Source organism: Lepidochelys olivacea (assembly GCF_965140295.1).
Source record: "Lepidochelys olivacea isolate rLepOli2 genome assembly, chromosome: 11".
NCBI lineage: Eukaryota > Metazoa > Chordata > Testudines > Cheloniidae > Lepidochelys > Lepidochelys olivacea.
The window spans coordinates 47,172,509-47,187,940 of record NC_140421.1 but is presented as its reverse complement, the minus strand read 5'-3'; the positions used below and the strand labels follow the sequence as shown (position 1 = coordinate 47,187,940).

General features: G+C 35.3%; 2 protein-coding genes across 3 annotated transcripts in view; one reads left to right on the top strand and one right to left on the bottom strand.

Moving 5' to 3' along the window:
* CERKL (CERK like autophagy regulator) overlaps nucleotides 1–5,813 on the top strand; it is a 96,924-nt gene extending 91,111 nt beyond the window's left edge. For both annotated transcript variants that reach the window (XM_084642797.1, XM_084642796.1), the window contains exons 11-13: nucleotides 1,197–1,293; nucleotides 3,909–4,084; nucleotides 5,515–5,813. In XM_084642797.1, the coding sequence (XP_084498923.1) occupies nucleotides 1,197–1,293; nucleotides 3,909–4,084; nucleotides 5,515–5,596 (355 nt within the window). In that variant the 3' untranslated portion in view covers nucleotides 5,597–5,813. The remainder of the gene's footprint in view (nucleotides 1–1,196; nucleotides 1,294–3,908; nucleotides 4,085–5,514) is intronic.
* Nucleotides 5,814–9,330: 3,517 nt separating this feature from the next.
* ITGA4 (integrin subunit alpha 4) overlaps nucleotides 9,331–15,432 on the bottom strand; it is a 55,704-nt gene continuing 49,602 nt past the window's right edge. The window contains exons 24-28 of the mRNA XM_084643727.1: nucleotides 14,106–14,231; nucleotides 13,143–13,262; nucleotides 11,636–11,734; nucleotides 11,189–11,308; nucleotides 9,331–10,134 (exon numbers count right to left, since the gene is read on the bottom strand). Of these exons, the coding sequence (XP_084499853.1) occupies nucleotides 10,063–10,134; nucleotides 11,189–11,308; nucleotides 11,636–11,734; nucleotides 13,143–13,262; nucleotides 14,106–14,231 (537 nt within the window). The 3' untranslated portion in view covers nucleotides 9,331–10,062. The remainder of the gene's footprint in view (nucleotides 10,135–11,188; nucleotides 11,309–11,635; nucleotides 11,735–13,142; nucleotides 13,263–14,105; nucleotides 14,232–15,432) is intronic.

The following is a 15,432-nucleotide window of genomic DNA, read 5'->3' as shown; positions in this document are numbered from 1 at the left end:
TGTCCATCATGTCCTCAAGCTGATAGGATCTCAAGTCTTTGCTGTTCTCCTCCAAGTTTTTCCTTCCTTTCATTTAACTCTTGATTGTAAACTCCAGTAGTACTGTCAGAATGTTGGTGTCTTGTGTATGAGATTAGAATAGTCTCATTAACATCTGTCAATTGCTCTAAGAGGTGAATTTATCAGTCAAGGTTCCTTACTTTCATATCGCAGATTGTTATCATAGTTTTCTGTGTTAAACAGTTTTTATTCATTGTTCCTGTTGATGTTTCATTTTGTGGGCTGCTGTACATAACAGACCCCTCTACTGAAGGATGTCTTTGGCACCAAAACTTGTGTGTACCATAAAATCCCTGTCCCGAGGAGTTTACAATCTAATGCAAGTATTAAGGGCCAAATGCCCAGATGGTGTAAATCAAGATAATTCCATTAATAGAAATACATCGATTTATGCATGATGTTGTTTTGTGAAAGGACAGTCTTTATATCATCTTTTAAGTAAGCAAACATGTACAAATATTAATTTGATGGCAGTATTCTACAACTAGATTTACTTTTAATTGATTTTTATATGAAATTCATCAGCTTTTTATGTGAAATGACTTTAGATTAATGTTAATAATGTTAGATTAATGTTAATTAATGTTAATTTCATAATTTAAGTATAGTGGATTCCTATCTACATTGTTTTTTTCCTGAAGCTGACTGTAATCAACAAATTAACTGAAAAATTTCGAAGCTTTTTAATGTTCACTGTATTGCTGTTATTCCTTGGTTTAGGATTCTATTTACCATTTATTTCATTTAATCTATAGATTTCCCCTTTTGCCACAGTTAACTAAAGTGATTTGAATTAAATTTAAACATTTGTATATATAAAGCAGTAGAACAATTAAACTTAATCTGTAATTCTCTCATGATAGTTTATTAGACTGTATCTCTAATTTCATGTGAAGTAAGCATCAGAATAAGAAGCTCTCAAGAGTAAGCTGATTCTTATGTATAATTGTTGGGAAAGTATTTGATTCATAACTAAATAAAAATCACTGAAGTATATTGAAAAGTTCTGAATAAATTTAGTAAAGTTAATCTTGTTTTATATTGATTTTTAAACCAATTTAAAATGATTGTGAATTTAGTTTAAGGACTTAAGACCTTTGAATGTAACATTAGTTTAATCAAAACGTACTTTTCAGGTTGAATAATGGTAGCATGGCTCTTATTGTTGTTCGAAACACTTCTCGGGCAGAGTTTATAAAACATCTGAAAAGATATGCCAGTGTAAAAAATCAGGTACAGTTAATCCTATTTTTTTTTTGTGTGATTATAAAAGAGCTACTAATCATGAAGGTAGACATGCTACAGGAGTTAACATTAGTGTCCTCATAAGGAGACTTAGTTTTCCTGTCAGAATGCATTAGCCCCCTTTTATCTGATTTTTGAAAATCTCTAATCAGACTACTACCGATTAGCCTGTTTCAGCCCATCTGTTATGGTTTAGTTTATATGTGGTTTACACCAGCAGTTGCACAAAAGTGTAAAGCTCCTAAACTAAAATAAGGACAGAGAAATTTTGTGTTTAAATTTAGTGTACTGAGATTAAGGGCACATACTGGGGACCAGATGCTACTCTTCAGAAGAAACAAATTTTGGCAAATCGCTGCATGCTATGATGGCTGCAGTAGTTTTAGCAGATTATGCCCTTTGATTTTCATAGACCCCAGTTCCTGGATATGAATGGACTGTAGGAGAGGTTTCCAGATCTGCCCTTTAAAAACACATGGTCAATATTCCACTTTTTCTTTAGCTGCATCACAGAAATTAGAGTTAAGTGGTGCTTTTGTTTCTTCTATCAGCGTGCCTCACTGTTGCTTCAAAATACTTAGTGCAAACCGAAGTAAATGTATACTTTCATGTTATACTGATCATCTTCCAAATGAGTCATATTATTATGTAAAATTAGTGATAGGCAAGTTTAGGTTTGGTTCAAATAATCGTTCAGAATTTAGGACCTTTTGAAGAGGTGTCCTTCCTTTGTGCTGGATGTCATCCCTGGGAGATGCCTAGTTCCATATTGTGGTGGCAGCACCAATATGCCTCAGAAAAGGCTTTAGCCTTTCTCATTCTGTCAGCTAGCACTTGTGAAAGGAAACGTGGACCCACTTTATAATCTACATGAACCTTTACTATGCCTATAACTCACCTCATTTGGGTCAGGGTTACTGGTTATGATGGACAAGCTGGAAAAACACAGCATAACTTTCAAATCCTTGAGTAAGTCTGCAGAGTTGAAAAATACACCACTTTGCTTGTAAAGTGAGCAAATGTATCTGGAAATAATTGCATGACAATAAAAATGGAATCCTGTGATACCATTTCTGTTGAGTCACTTTTCAAAGTAAAATAGCACATTAAATTATGAACACTGGCTTGAATATAAACAATACATTTCATGAGATCAAAGCCAGAGTCAAGATTTTAGTTTGTTCTGTCCAGGAAACAAGTTGCCCATAAAATGTACATGACTGAAAAAATTGCATGACAAATGGGTAGTTAATGTCTCTTGCTTTATCTACATTGATATTTACTAGTGTGTTTTCTGTATCCATAGTGCACCAACATGAACACCATTAAACTGGAACCTTTTTTGGTAATGCTCTAATGCATTACTTAGCGCTCATATAATGCTTTGTATCTGTGAATCGGATATTGTACTTTACTGGGATTAATTTCCAAACTGGAAAACATTAAATTAGGCTTGAATAAAGACTGGGAGTGGATGAGTCATTACACTAACTAAAAGCTATTTCCCCATGCTAATTTCCCCCTACTGTTACTCACACCTTCTTGTCAACTGTTTGAAATGGGCCATCCTGATTATCACTACAAAAGTTTTTTTTCTCCTGCTGATAATAGCCCACCTTAATCAATTAGTCTCGTTAGAGTAGGTATGGCAACCCGCATTTTTTTCATGGTGTGTGTGTGTGTGTGTGTGTGTGTATATGTATATATATATATCCTGTTCTCTAAAACTTATCCTACTTAGATCAGCTAGTTTTTCTGTCTATGAAGTCTGTCTCTCTGTGTGTGTATGGTTCAGGAAGTAAAAATGTTAAAGAAAGCAAGTTTATATGTGAATTTTAGTAATATAGTAATCCATTGAAGCTTAAAACTCTGAACAATGCTTGTCTTTGTCTGAGGCATTGTTCGATCAGAGTGCATTGGCTTTATGCTACTCAGTTGGGGAAGAACAATTAATTGTAGCCTAAAAGTCTCCTACTGAAATCAGCACTCTTCAGCAAATTCTGGCTTCTCTGTGGGAGATATCTCAGTCTCCCTTATCCTTCTTCCCTGTTTTTTGTAATTTCTTAGTGAGTACTTTCCCAAGAAAGATCCACTTCTAGGCAACTCCAGATGCTTCTCTGCCTCAGCCATTGCCATTCTGTACCAAAATAAAAAAAAAAATTGCTCAGATGATAGTCTCTTGATCTAAATTACCATGAAATGTTCAGAAGATGTATGTCTGATGGTTTAGGATTAACTAAATTTAACTTGTTTTTACATACTTTTCATATTAATCTAAAACCATGGGAATAATAGAAATTGAGGGCCAACAACATGGTAGGTTCTTCATAACACAGAGGAAGCCACAGTACTTCACCTAATGATCTTTATGTTTAAATAGTCTAAATATTAAGCTGGGAAATAAAACTGTGCTCTACGTACTCCACATAAATAGCTGTTTTGAAATTCTTGTACCTAGGAAGATTTATTGTAGGAAATATTCTTCATTCAGTTTAAGTCTGAGGTTCTAGTGTATTTAAGGAGAAAAAGTAAGCTTTTAATTTCACAGTTTTAACCTATTTTGAGTTACCTCTTTAACTAATACACATTTGTGTTTGTTTTAGTTTAATTTTCCCTTTGTTGAGACCTATGCAGTTCAGGAAGTAAAAGTTCAACCAAGAACTGAAATTGGGTATGATACTGAAGAAAATGTGTATTTGCATGCTACTTCTGCAGAAGGGAATTATCCTTGGAATATAGATGGAGATTTAATGGAAGGAGCATCAGAGGTTCACGTTCGGTAAGGCTAAGCATAGTAACATTGGATTTGATGAACTAGACTATTGGCCCATCACATGTGATATCCAGCCTGCAGGCGTAGTCAGGCAAAACACCTGCTAGACTTGGCCAATTGTACTGTTATCTCTTTCTTGTGTACAAGAGATAACATTCCCCCAAAAAGTTGACTTTAGGAAAATTTGTTGCTAAAACTGTCAGACAGGTCTATATTCTGCCATTATTTAAAATGGTTCTAAAAAAGAATGTAATAGTATAATACATCAATGTATCAGTGCATATCTTAGAAAATGTGCTTCTGCAATTTCATTTTTCAACTACTGAGGATTGCACCAATTATGAGAGGGCAGAATCAAGCACACCATGGACTTTGCATGTTTATCTTTGCATGTTAAAGTTGTATATTCAGTTAATACTGTGGCAATACAGGTCCCTGTGTTGTTGAGGACCGAAGGGTCCTCTGCGTAAGTGTTGACAGCTTAGTATATTGTCCAAGAAAAAAAATAGTTTCTGGGTAGAATAGAATTTCTATCAATCTCAAGGCTGTAAATAATAGAATTTTTGGATGGAATTGTTTTATTGAACTCAAACGTTTTATAAAAGTTTGTATTTTACAAAATCTAAAAAACTGGGACTAGTGTGAGTTGGGTGTTTAAGAGATTATCACAAATTTGCCACATTATTCCCATATAAGTACTGTATAGGGAATGTTGCAAATGTTCATATTTTACTCCTGCTCACTCTGTAATCCCCGTATCACAAAAAGGGGTGCTGATGTTGCTCAAAGTGAGCTATGTTTAGCCTGGAGAGAAGAAGGTTGTCATTACACTAAGTTCATAATGCAGTGGGCCTTATTTCAGGTTGAAAAGAGGGCCTTTTTTGAAGGTTCAAGATGAACTCCCTACCAGCCAGGCTCTGAATTCTGAGATCAGACTTAAGTTTGCTGCTTGGAAGTACCCACCGTGCCTTTTGTGTATTTGCAGAGTTAACCAAATATGTAGTGCCATACAACAGAACTTGTTTGATTGTGAAGAGTTAGTGCTATTTGAGGATGGTTAAGGAATGGAAATACATGAACACACACAGTTGAACAATCCCTGGAGTGGAAAAGGGAGTTGGCTTATTCTCCAATAATAACACTGTGGCCAGCCAGAAACATGGAGCTGATGGTGGGAGGCTCACTATAACACAGGGTGCGGATGTGGAGGGAATGAAAGAGGGACCATGATATCCCTTTCCAACCCAAACCTCCAAATTAAAAAGATTCTCTCTCCGAAGTTTTTAGTAATCCAAAGAAGAGACTGGAAGTAAGCATACTCCAGCTTAATTTTATTCCATATAATGTATTATATAAATTTGTCCTCAAAGAAAATGTTACATGAAAACTACGATAGAGTTAATAAGTTACTTTATTTTTATTTCTTCACTTCGTAGGGTGCACCCACAACTTATTAATCTTTATGGAGTGAGCATTGATGAACTGGATGATTCCAAAGCAATGTGCACTTGTCTGTAGAAGAAATTTATGAAGAAATGTGTTTCATGGTGCAGGTTCGACATAAGACTCATTTTCATCTTTAAACAGCTATTTAAGGCCCATTCCTTCACCCACTGAAGTCCAAGGACCAAGACTGAAATTAGGATGTTTATATAGAACTAACAATATTACAAAGATTTTTATCAAGTAAAATAATTGTAATTATCAAACAAAATGTTTATAGTTTTAACCTTAAAAAACCCCTGAAAATAAATACATTAACAAATATACTTATTTGTAGGTTTTATATATTTGGTAAAAAAGTGATTACTAGAATTTCAGCAGGAAAATGTAAAGTTTTTTTTTAAACAGGGGCGGAGTTCAATTTGGGGTCTGATTTGGTTACCCTTAATTGTATCTAGTCATATTTTACTTCACTAGTAACCCTAATTCATATCGCTAGAACTAGTCATAAAGTACTACTTTACTGTGAGTTGGGGTGGGCATAATTTGGCTTCTGTCAGGTCCTTCAATTTCCAGATAATCTCTGACCTTTAAATGAGATGATGTAAAAATTTGCTTGCTTTCAGCATGCTACAAGTTAGGTCTTAAACTACTTTTCCTTTTACAAAGGGTATTCACTTAGAATGTAACATTTGTTCAAACTTACTTAAAGTAAACTTTAAATATTTTCTATAAGATTAAAGTTTAAAACTATCAGTAAAAAGCATTAATTTTTGCTAGAATAAGGCAGAAATGCTGAGTAAGATTTCTAATTTTAGATTTTGAGTGATACTTTCATAGTACACATATTTTAAGTAGAAAGTAGGTATGTAAACAGATTAATTTTATAAATTACATGGTAAATGCAATAATTATGCATGACACTGGTACAGATTAGGATTCCAACCTTCATGGGAATTGAATTTTTCATGGAACTGTGGTTATCCCCTGCATTGCGATTGGTGGGAACTAACATCTTGACAGATTTGTCAGCCTGCTTGACCTGCAGGACGAGAAGAAGCTTAGATGTGTGTGCGTGCTCTTGTTCATTAGGTTAAAGATATGAGGCATCCCAACCAGGGCTGAGGGAGGAACACTGCATTTCCCTGTGACTAAACCACAGCCGTTGTTGCCCACTGGTCTTTAAGGCCTCAATTCATTAAGCATTTAAGTCACGGGGCTTTCACTATGTGCTTAAATCTTTGCTGAACTGGGGCCCAAGTATTTAAATGGGATTAATGAGGACTACAGGAACACACTAGAAGTTTGGTTCATATTTTTAATAAGCATTACACCTCAACCTTAAATCAAACAATTAGCATGGATATTTTCTTTCTTCCTCCACTCCCTTCACAAGTAGCACTAGCAAATGGTTATTCATCTTCAAAAAAAAAAACCATAGAACCAAATTCTGTCTTCATACTCACATTTAACGTCAATGGAACTGCAGGGAAGGCACCTGTGGGCATAATTTGGCCTGCAGTAACCGGCCAAATAATCTGCAGTATAGTGGATTACAAAGTAAATCCCGTGGACCAAATTCTGCTCTCCATTACAATGGTGTAAAACGAAAGTCACTAGTTACTTGAATGGCACTACTCCAGATTTGTGCCACTATAACTGAGCAATTTGATGCTATATACTTAATCCAGAAGCATTAAAGTACTGTGTTTGAGTGGTGAAAACTGAATTTCTTCTTTGATTCTTTAAAGATATCCCATCTTTATAAATCATTATTATATATTTAACTGTATTTTATTACCTCTGCAAATTATCAACAAAATAATTAAATTTGCAAAAAACTAGTGTACATAGTTATTATAAAATTCAATTGAATGACCATTTATTAATAAACATGCTATCATCAGGAAATCCTACATTCACATTTTTCATTTACTTATTTAGATTAAACCTCAACGTTTGTTAAATTAATTGAATTTTGCGTGTATATCTCAGAGAAATACCCGATCAATGTTTACATACTAATAGCATAGTTTGAATAGCAATGTGCAATTTCCAAGTAACACTTGTGCATTTAGTTACTCACTAAAGCAATTCCAAAAAAATCCTTTGTAATCTCATTTCCTTGCATTGTTTGTATTAAAGCAATTTTAATGCTGCTTTCAGTATTTGAGGTACAGTTCTCACAACACACTATATTAGATTATCTGTTTGAATACGTTTTGATTAAAGTGCAATAATTCACTTGGCTCTAGACTCTTCAATTCCTTTTTAGGATATAAATTTTGCAAATAGTTTAGTTTTTCAGGATGAAATATTTCACTCATAGCACATTTTGTTCTAAAAATCATCTTTCTATATGTACACATTTGTTCTTAATATAATGCTGAATATTTTAGAACAGAAAGCCAATGCCTTGAGATGAGATCTGTTTTTCAGAAGCGTGGAAGCCCCCATGACACCAACTGAAGTAAACGAAAACTACAGGTACTTGGCCCTCTATGGAAAATCATGCTCTGTTACCTTTGGATTCTTTAGCCTAGGTCAAAACGCCACTTTGGAAAAATGTATATAACTCGATTAGCAAAGTAACTGGTTAAAGGCAATCTTTGTTGCTATTAACTCGAGCTTTATTACCAAGTGATGTTGCATAATCAGTTTGTGTGATGTCCACACTTACTACATAAAAAAAAAAGATGCTGGAACTAAATTTTCTAGTAGCAGTCCAGAAAGACAGCAGAGAAAGGACAAAAAGCCCTAGGCCATAGTATGTGTTGACATATTAAGTTTAAGATGAGTTTAGCACTTGGATGAGATGGTGCATAGACCAGAGAGTGAAATCCTTTCCCACCTAGAACAGGTATCAGTGTACTAAAAGTAGGTGGCATTGCTAGTATCTCTCTAAGAACCTGAAGGGATCACCTGTAACAGCAATTCAATCCCCACATAAATTCAGTTCTTTCCTTTCTACTGACACTTGAGTGCCAGTTGCAATGGTGGCATGAAGCTGAAAACATATCCACTAAGAACTGAACTTAGATATCCCAACTATTTTATTATACAGGTTTCAGAGGGTAGCCACTTTTGGGCTGGAGTTGCACATCTAAGGATGGAATTTAGCCCTATGGAGTTAGGGTTTTTTTTAAACTTTTCATCAGAGCCTCTTCTGTCTGCTACTGGAAGTGTCCTTAAATACTACAATGCTGAGCATTATAGCAACGCTTGCAAATAATAATTGTTCAGGAAAACACATGAATGTCTTTCACTCCAAAACCTCATGCTCTTGGTGTTTGTTTGAGGAGAAAGAGTGAGAAACAGTATTAACTGTATGCTCCTGTCCTTATCAGCTAGTACTATGTTAAGGATGGTTGATACTGATGGCCTCAAATGTTTGACTCGTTCTCAAGGTAACCCTCAATGTGATGCATCCTTGACAGGACATTGAGTTTTCAGTGCTTATCAGCACAAAAAACCTTTCCACGCACCTCAATTAATGGTAAGATTTTATGCTGCCCCTCTTAGAGGCTCAGCACAGAACTCCCAGCCCCAGGAAGGGGAAGGTAGTGTGGTTTTAAAGCCACCTTTGCATCCTCCCAGTCCTCGACTGCTCTGGAACTGGAGTAGCCCCTGGCATAATTTAGACAGCCCAGGAGGTCTGTCTAAATTACAGGTTTCAGAGTAGCAGCCATGTTAGTCTGTATCTGCAAAAAGAAAAGGAGTACTTGTGGCACCTTAGAGACTAACAAATTTATTTTGAGCATAAGCTTTCGTGAGCTACAGCTCACTTCATCGGAGCTGTAGCTCACAAAAGCTTATGCTCAAAATAAATTTGTTAGTCTCTAAGGTGCCACAAGTACTCCTTTTCTTTTTGTCTAAATTACAGCAGCCTCCCAGGCTGTCTTACGGACTACAACACTACCCAAGACCTCCATAGCGCTGTAGTTATGTGCCTTAGTCCAGAGCCTGCAGGAGTGTTCAAAAGACCTTGTGGCTGTCTTCTACAATGCATGCATTGGAGGCCTCATCCCTTGACCACTTCAGGCCTTTTACCCAGTGTAAAGGTGCCACAGTGGGATGAGGATCTCATCTTAGTCTCTAGTTAAAAATGAAATGAAAGTTGAAAGCTAAGTGAGTGATGATTCACTCCAAGGCCAACCATTGAGATCTTATTACCCAAAAATGGTTGATAATCCTGTACTACGTTCCAAGAACTCTTCTTCGGGTAAGTAATTCTTCATTTTATCTGCTTAGTGTTCTTGTATGCATTTGAAGAGATGGATACTTCTGGTATTTCAGATATTACTATTACAGTTTCTTTATTTGAGGATCCGATTGTCATTTGCATTTTAGTAAGATGATGCTACATTTAGGTGTAATCCTCCACAGATCAGCAAAATGAAATGTATATTCTAACACGAAGAGTAAACAACAGACTCGTTATCAGTTTTCTCTCATCAGCGTTCATCATGTAAGTCACTGAGCCTGAAATTCATCATTTGAAAGAAGCCTTTAATTGTCATCTTGGTCCTCCTTATTGCCATTTACAAAGTTCCAACTTCCTCTTTGGGCTGCTCTTGTGGGATAGGTTGATAACGTCTTTTAAAGAAGCCAGACTGAAAAAAAATTTCAAAATCAATTGGTGTCTGTCAGCAAATTCTTAATTCGTCAGATTTAATAAAATCCACTTACTTTGAACAGTATAAAAGATTAAGATGACGTGCTGGCATATGTAATTAAGTATCAGCTTGTTACTCTGTTTTGGGAGTAACAGTGATGTTACTATTAAAATGACTGCCCTATTGATCTGAACTAATTTTTAAAAATGTAGACTTTTTTCTAATTGGTACATAATATAGCAAAAGACAGCATTACTAAAAATTACTTTACATCTATGGGGCTAATCCTTTCCCTTCATTCACAATATCAGCAAATGGGCTGTGAACTGTGGAAGTCCAGAGATCAAAATCTTCCCACCCAGGATATGGAACGATGATGAAATCCCAGCATTTGTTACACTTCTGAACTCTTCTGCGGGAATAATGACTAGTGGAGTCACATTCACAGATGTCTAATCCCCGCTTCCCTTACTATGGCAGAAAAGAAATTCCTTTGGCAAGCAAGGGGTACACCAAGTGAACAATACCTTACCCCATCAGAACTTTTCTGGACCTTGTATGGCTACTAACAGTGGGGAGCAAGATTTGGCCCTAGTGTTCATATACAAGAACTTAGAATTTAAAACAGTTAATGCTGGCAAGCAACAAGACCATTTTCACCTTTTCTGTTAGGAATATTGTAGACCATTCTGTTGTGTGTCCATCAGAATAGCAAAAACATGAAGCAGCAGCCTAAAAAAATTATGTTTGACTTCTGGAGGGAAATTATGCAAATCTGGCCCATAAATATGGGGGAAAACTTGGAGTACAGAATTAAAGATTGCGAAGAGGTAAGTTAATGTCAATAAGTACTTTTACTGAGATAGGGAAAACATGGGGTAAAAAGGACAAATGAAGAAAAAACTTTAAAAGAGGTTTTTGGAAAAAGGGAATTAATCATATCAGGATTTGTTATTCTTTAGTACAGATCATAATAAAGCATATTATTCCTGTTTTTAAAGGATTTAATGAAAATAGCAGAGAAATATTGATAAAGGAAAAAAAATCCTACCTTCCAGAGTAACAGCACTATAAGCAAAAACAATAAAATGCCAAATACTGAACCTATCCCAATAATCAGCATGGTAACATGATGTTTTGGCTTTTGGTTATGTAGTCCTTCCAAAAAGACCTATATGAAGTAGGGGAACATTAAAGTATGAATATTAGTATGTTTAGAATAGACAATGTATTCAATTAAAATATAACTTAATGAAGTAATTATTATTATTGCATTCATTAAATATCTACATATGTTATATATTCCCATAAATGGTATCTTGTCTCCGCTTCAGATGATGACCAAAAAAAAATCTATTTGCCTAACTAACTGCAATTTAATTCCAATTATGTACATATCTAATTGTGCATAATTTTATCATTTCAGGTTCTATTTTTCTAGAATATATTTTTTTTAGGGGGGAGGGCTAACCAACTTGTGTACTTAAAGAATTCTTACATGTGCCACTTGCTTTTCCTTGTGTAGTTCAATGACTTTTGGATTTTTTTCTGGTGATGCTGTAGCACTTATTTCAAACTCAAGTGATGATGCCTCATCCTGTTTTAAAAAAAAGATAGGCCAAGTTGCATAAATACAGTAATACTTTGAGGTCATCAGATAAAAGATGATATAATACTATAAACAGTGAGTTAAATGTTGATGTGTAGGTGCCCTAGTCTACAAAAGAACTGAGTGACAGAGCCAGGAACAGAACTGTACTCCAGTAACTCAAAAGGACTATGTATTTATAAATTTAGACAAGTTAACTTGGAACTATGGCACTACTGCTAATCAAAGCTAAATATTTTAAAGGACAGAAGTCACTGACAAAGTTGTAGATACATTTTTGGGGGACAAACAGAGTTCAGATTTCTATTTTAAAGGCTTTCTTCTCATTTCCATTTGTCCAAGAGCTGCCCCATTCCTGGAACTTACATCTAATACCCACCAAATTAATGAAACCACTGTTTGTGCCATAATCAGAATGTTCCCTGCAACACTCCATTGAAGGCTGTATTCCTAGTGGTGATCACTTCAACCAAGAGAGTTTCTGAGATCCAGGCATTAATGGCTGACCTGCTGTATAGGGTATTCCTTAAAGATAGAGGGTTTTTGTCCACACCCTAAGTTACTTTTTATCAAAGGCAGTATCTGATTTATTATTATGCAAATATGGCAATTCAGCTGTATTTTCTATAAGTCCCATTCATTATCAAGAATTGTCTAGGTGTTAAAATGGCTCTTAGTTATTATCTAAACAGCATTAAACCATTCTGTAAATCACCTAAAGTGTTCATAGCACAGACAGACAAATTCAGATACTAATTGTGTTTAGAATAACGAGACAACAGTCATTCACCCTTTAACCAATTTACAGTATGTATGACCAAGAAATGTCATGCTAGAAGAGACCAATGATCCATTCACTTCAGTATCTTTCCTCTGCTTGTTTATGACAAAAAAAAAACTATGATGTGCCTGCCTGCAATTATATGCCAATAGCTGTCTGGTTTATCATATCCTGCTAGTGAGTGTTGTAATCAAATTATCAACAGTGCAGGAATATTAAACCAAAAATTATCACCGTTTTATAGTACTATAAGCTTGAAGTGAAAGGTATATCTTGGAGCTTGCTTTTTGGTTGTGATATGCCAACTAAGCCACAGCATCTGTCACTTTGAGAGGTTTGCACCACGTGTTAGAGTACAGCAACCCTCTTACATTTAAATACCTCTCTTTGTAGTGTTCTTCAGTATTTGAACTAAAACGCGTATTTATACTCAATAATATTAACTTGGATTTAACAATACTTGATTTATATATTAAATGAATATTGTGCAATTTATTTCTGTCAACTAGAAATATAGCGCAGTGTTCACAAGAGGGTGCTGCAAATCCATGTGATGCCATTAAAAAGCAAATAACCTTTTAAAATTATCTGATTAAAGATTTATATACAATTTACCATTTCTAAAACTGAAGGAGTAGCTTCCAGTTGCATCTGGACAATTGCTTCTTTTCCACTTTCCATGTTTCCAAATTTACACAGTATTCGTAAACACAAATGATCTTCTTTCATGCAGTACTTGGAAGGAAGAAAAGCAAAAACACAACACTGAACTTTAGTAGCATGGTTTATTTTTTCTTGTTAATATCAAGGCCCCTGGCATCTAGTGAAAAAGGTGGGGTTTTTTTGCCTGAATAGGTCAAGATGCATGGCTACCTACAATAAATTACTGTCAATGAATGTTCCAGAAACTGGGTGGCAGAAGAGCTACACGCATGGCCTCATAATCACCTGACTATGTCAGGTTTTCAAAACACCATGTGGCCACAACTGGGGGGAAGTGGGGAATTTTCCAGAGAGCTAATTTCCTATATAAGCATCTAAATGAGAGTTGAGCAATTCTGAAAACGTGGCTATAAGTAAATTGTTGCTACAGCAGGTTTTGTTTTCCATTGATCCAGTTATTAAGAATCATAAAGGCACTTTCAAACTTGTACATCAATCATACTGTAGATTTTTGATTTTGCTTTAAGAGTTAGTATTCAAAAATGAACTAGTAGCACTAGCCTCATTCAGGACTAGTACAAACAAGCCCTATACAAACTTCCTCACATAAGACGGCCATTACATCTCAGTTCTGACCTGCAATAATTCTGATACTCCAGCCTTCTCTTGAGCAATATGAGGTGGTTCTGTCATTTGTATGAGTAGGAGCTAAACTGAAAATATTTAATCCCTTTTGCTTATGACCAAAAACATTGTATAATAAGGTATAGTCTTTTAAAAAGTATAATTTCCCACTGACTTCTAAAATCAATCCTGAAAAGTATGTGTAACGCATAATATGAAGTACGCAGTTTATTTCGAGGGTTAAGTAAATTGGGACTGAACAAACCAAAACAAACAAAAAAAGACCCTTACCAGTCGCCTCTGAGTAGGCTTTGAAAAGAAAATGATGAGATCCTTTAATATGTTCATGTGTCCATTTTTTTCTGGTAAAGCACAGTCTCTTGTATAATTATCATAAAAACATTCTCCATCAGTTGTCTGGAAATAACAACAGCACAATCATTCCTGGGTTTTAAACATTTCCAGATACTGCTTAGAAGACATTTCTGTACATGCAGAAACTCAAAGAAAATTTCTGTATTTGAAAAGGATTTCTCTAGAGTATGACAGAAATGCACTGTTGGTATAGTGGGCACAATTCTAGCCCAGTTTATTTAACCAGAACTACCTGCTTACCTCTTACATGTCCTCAGAATTGTACTGAAAGTTTCTGGTGTGAGCCATACTCAGCCAGAGAGAGGTGTGATGGAAAAATAAATACGGGAAATTATTAAGACCCCACCCATTCCCTTTTTGGGGAAAATGTAATTACATTAATTAATAGGTCAACAGAACTGCAGGCTACAATGCATTCTAACAGAGTCAAAAGAACAGCAAAAATCTGTAGAGCGGAGACTGTGTATTGTGGGTTCTGTACAGCAGCAAACATGCTGTCTGGTATCAAATAATTAGCAGGTCTGATGGTGAGTAGAATCTAAAACCAAAACTGACATGGTTTATTGGACAGGATTATGGAACGCAGGAATTCACACTCCCCTCTTTAAAAAAAAAAAAAAAAAAATACTGCATTTTACTCCTTACAAGAAATTTTCAGTGCTGTAACACTGAATCCAGAAATAGGGAAAATAGATTGAAACACTCCTTAAAATTTAGAAACTGGCCCAATACTGAGCTCCATGCAGGTGGAAACTCTAACTTCAATGAGGCTCCAATCAGAGTCTAATATACTAGCTAGTATATTTCAGTAAATTAAATACTGAATATGTACTAAATCTAAATGTAACAAGTATTCACAATTTCACTGTAAGTGGGCACAGTATAAGGAAGGATCCCCAGGCTATTTGACTCCCTTTGTAGAATACCTCAGCTTATTTTAATTCAGCATTTCTACTTCTCTGCTAATTCAGCATCAATAGCCATGAAAATTTCTGAAATGAGTGCATGGTTGGTTGATTTACATTCATTTATAATTGGTTGATACACTAAAATAAGAGGAATTAAAATATTTAGGCAAAATTAATACGTTTCACACTAATTGTTACAGTCAAGTTTCACATACAATATAGCTGAATAAGAAAAATTTAGACGTGCCTTTTCAAGCACTGTTGTACTCCATCTGATTCTGTGCTTTCATGTACTACATACAGAGGAGAATGTAAAATCATAGTAAAACAAAACA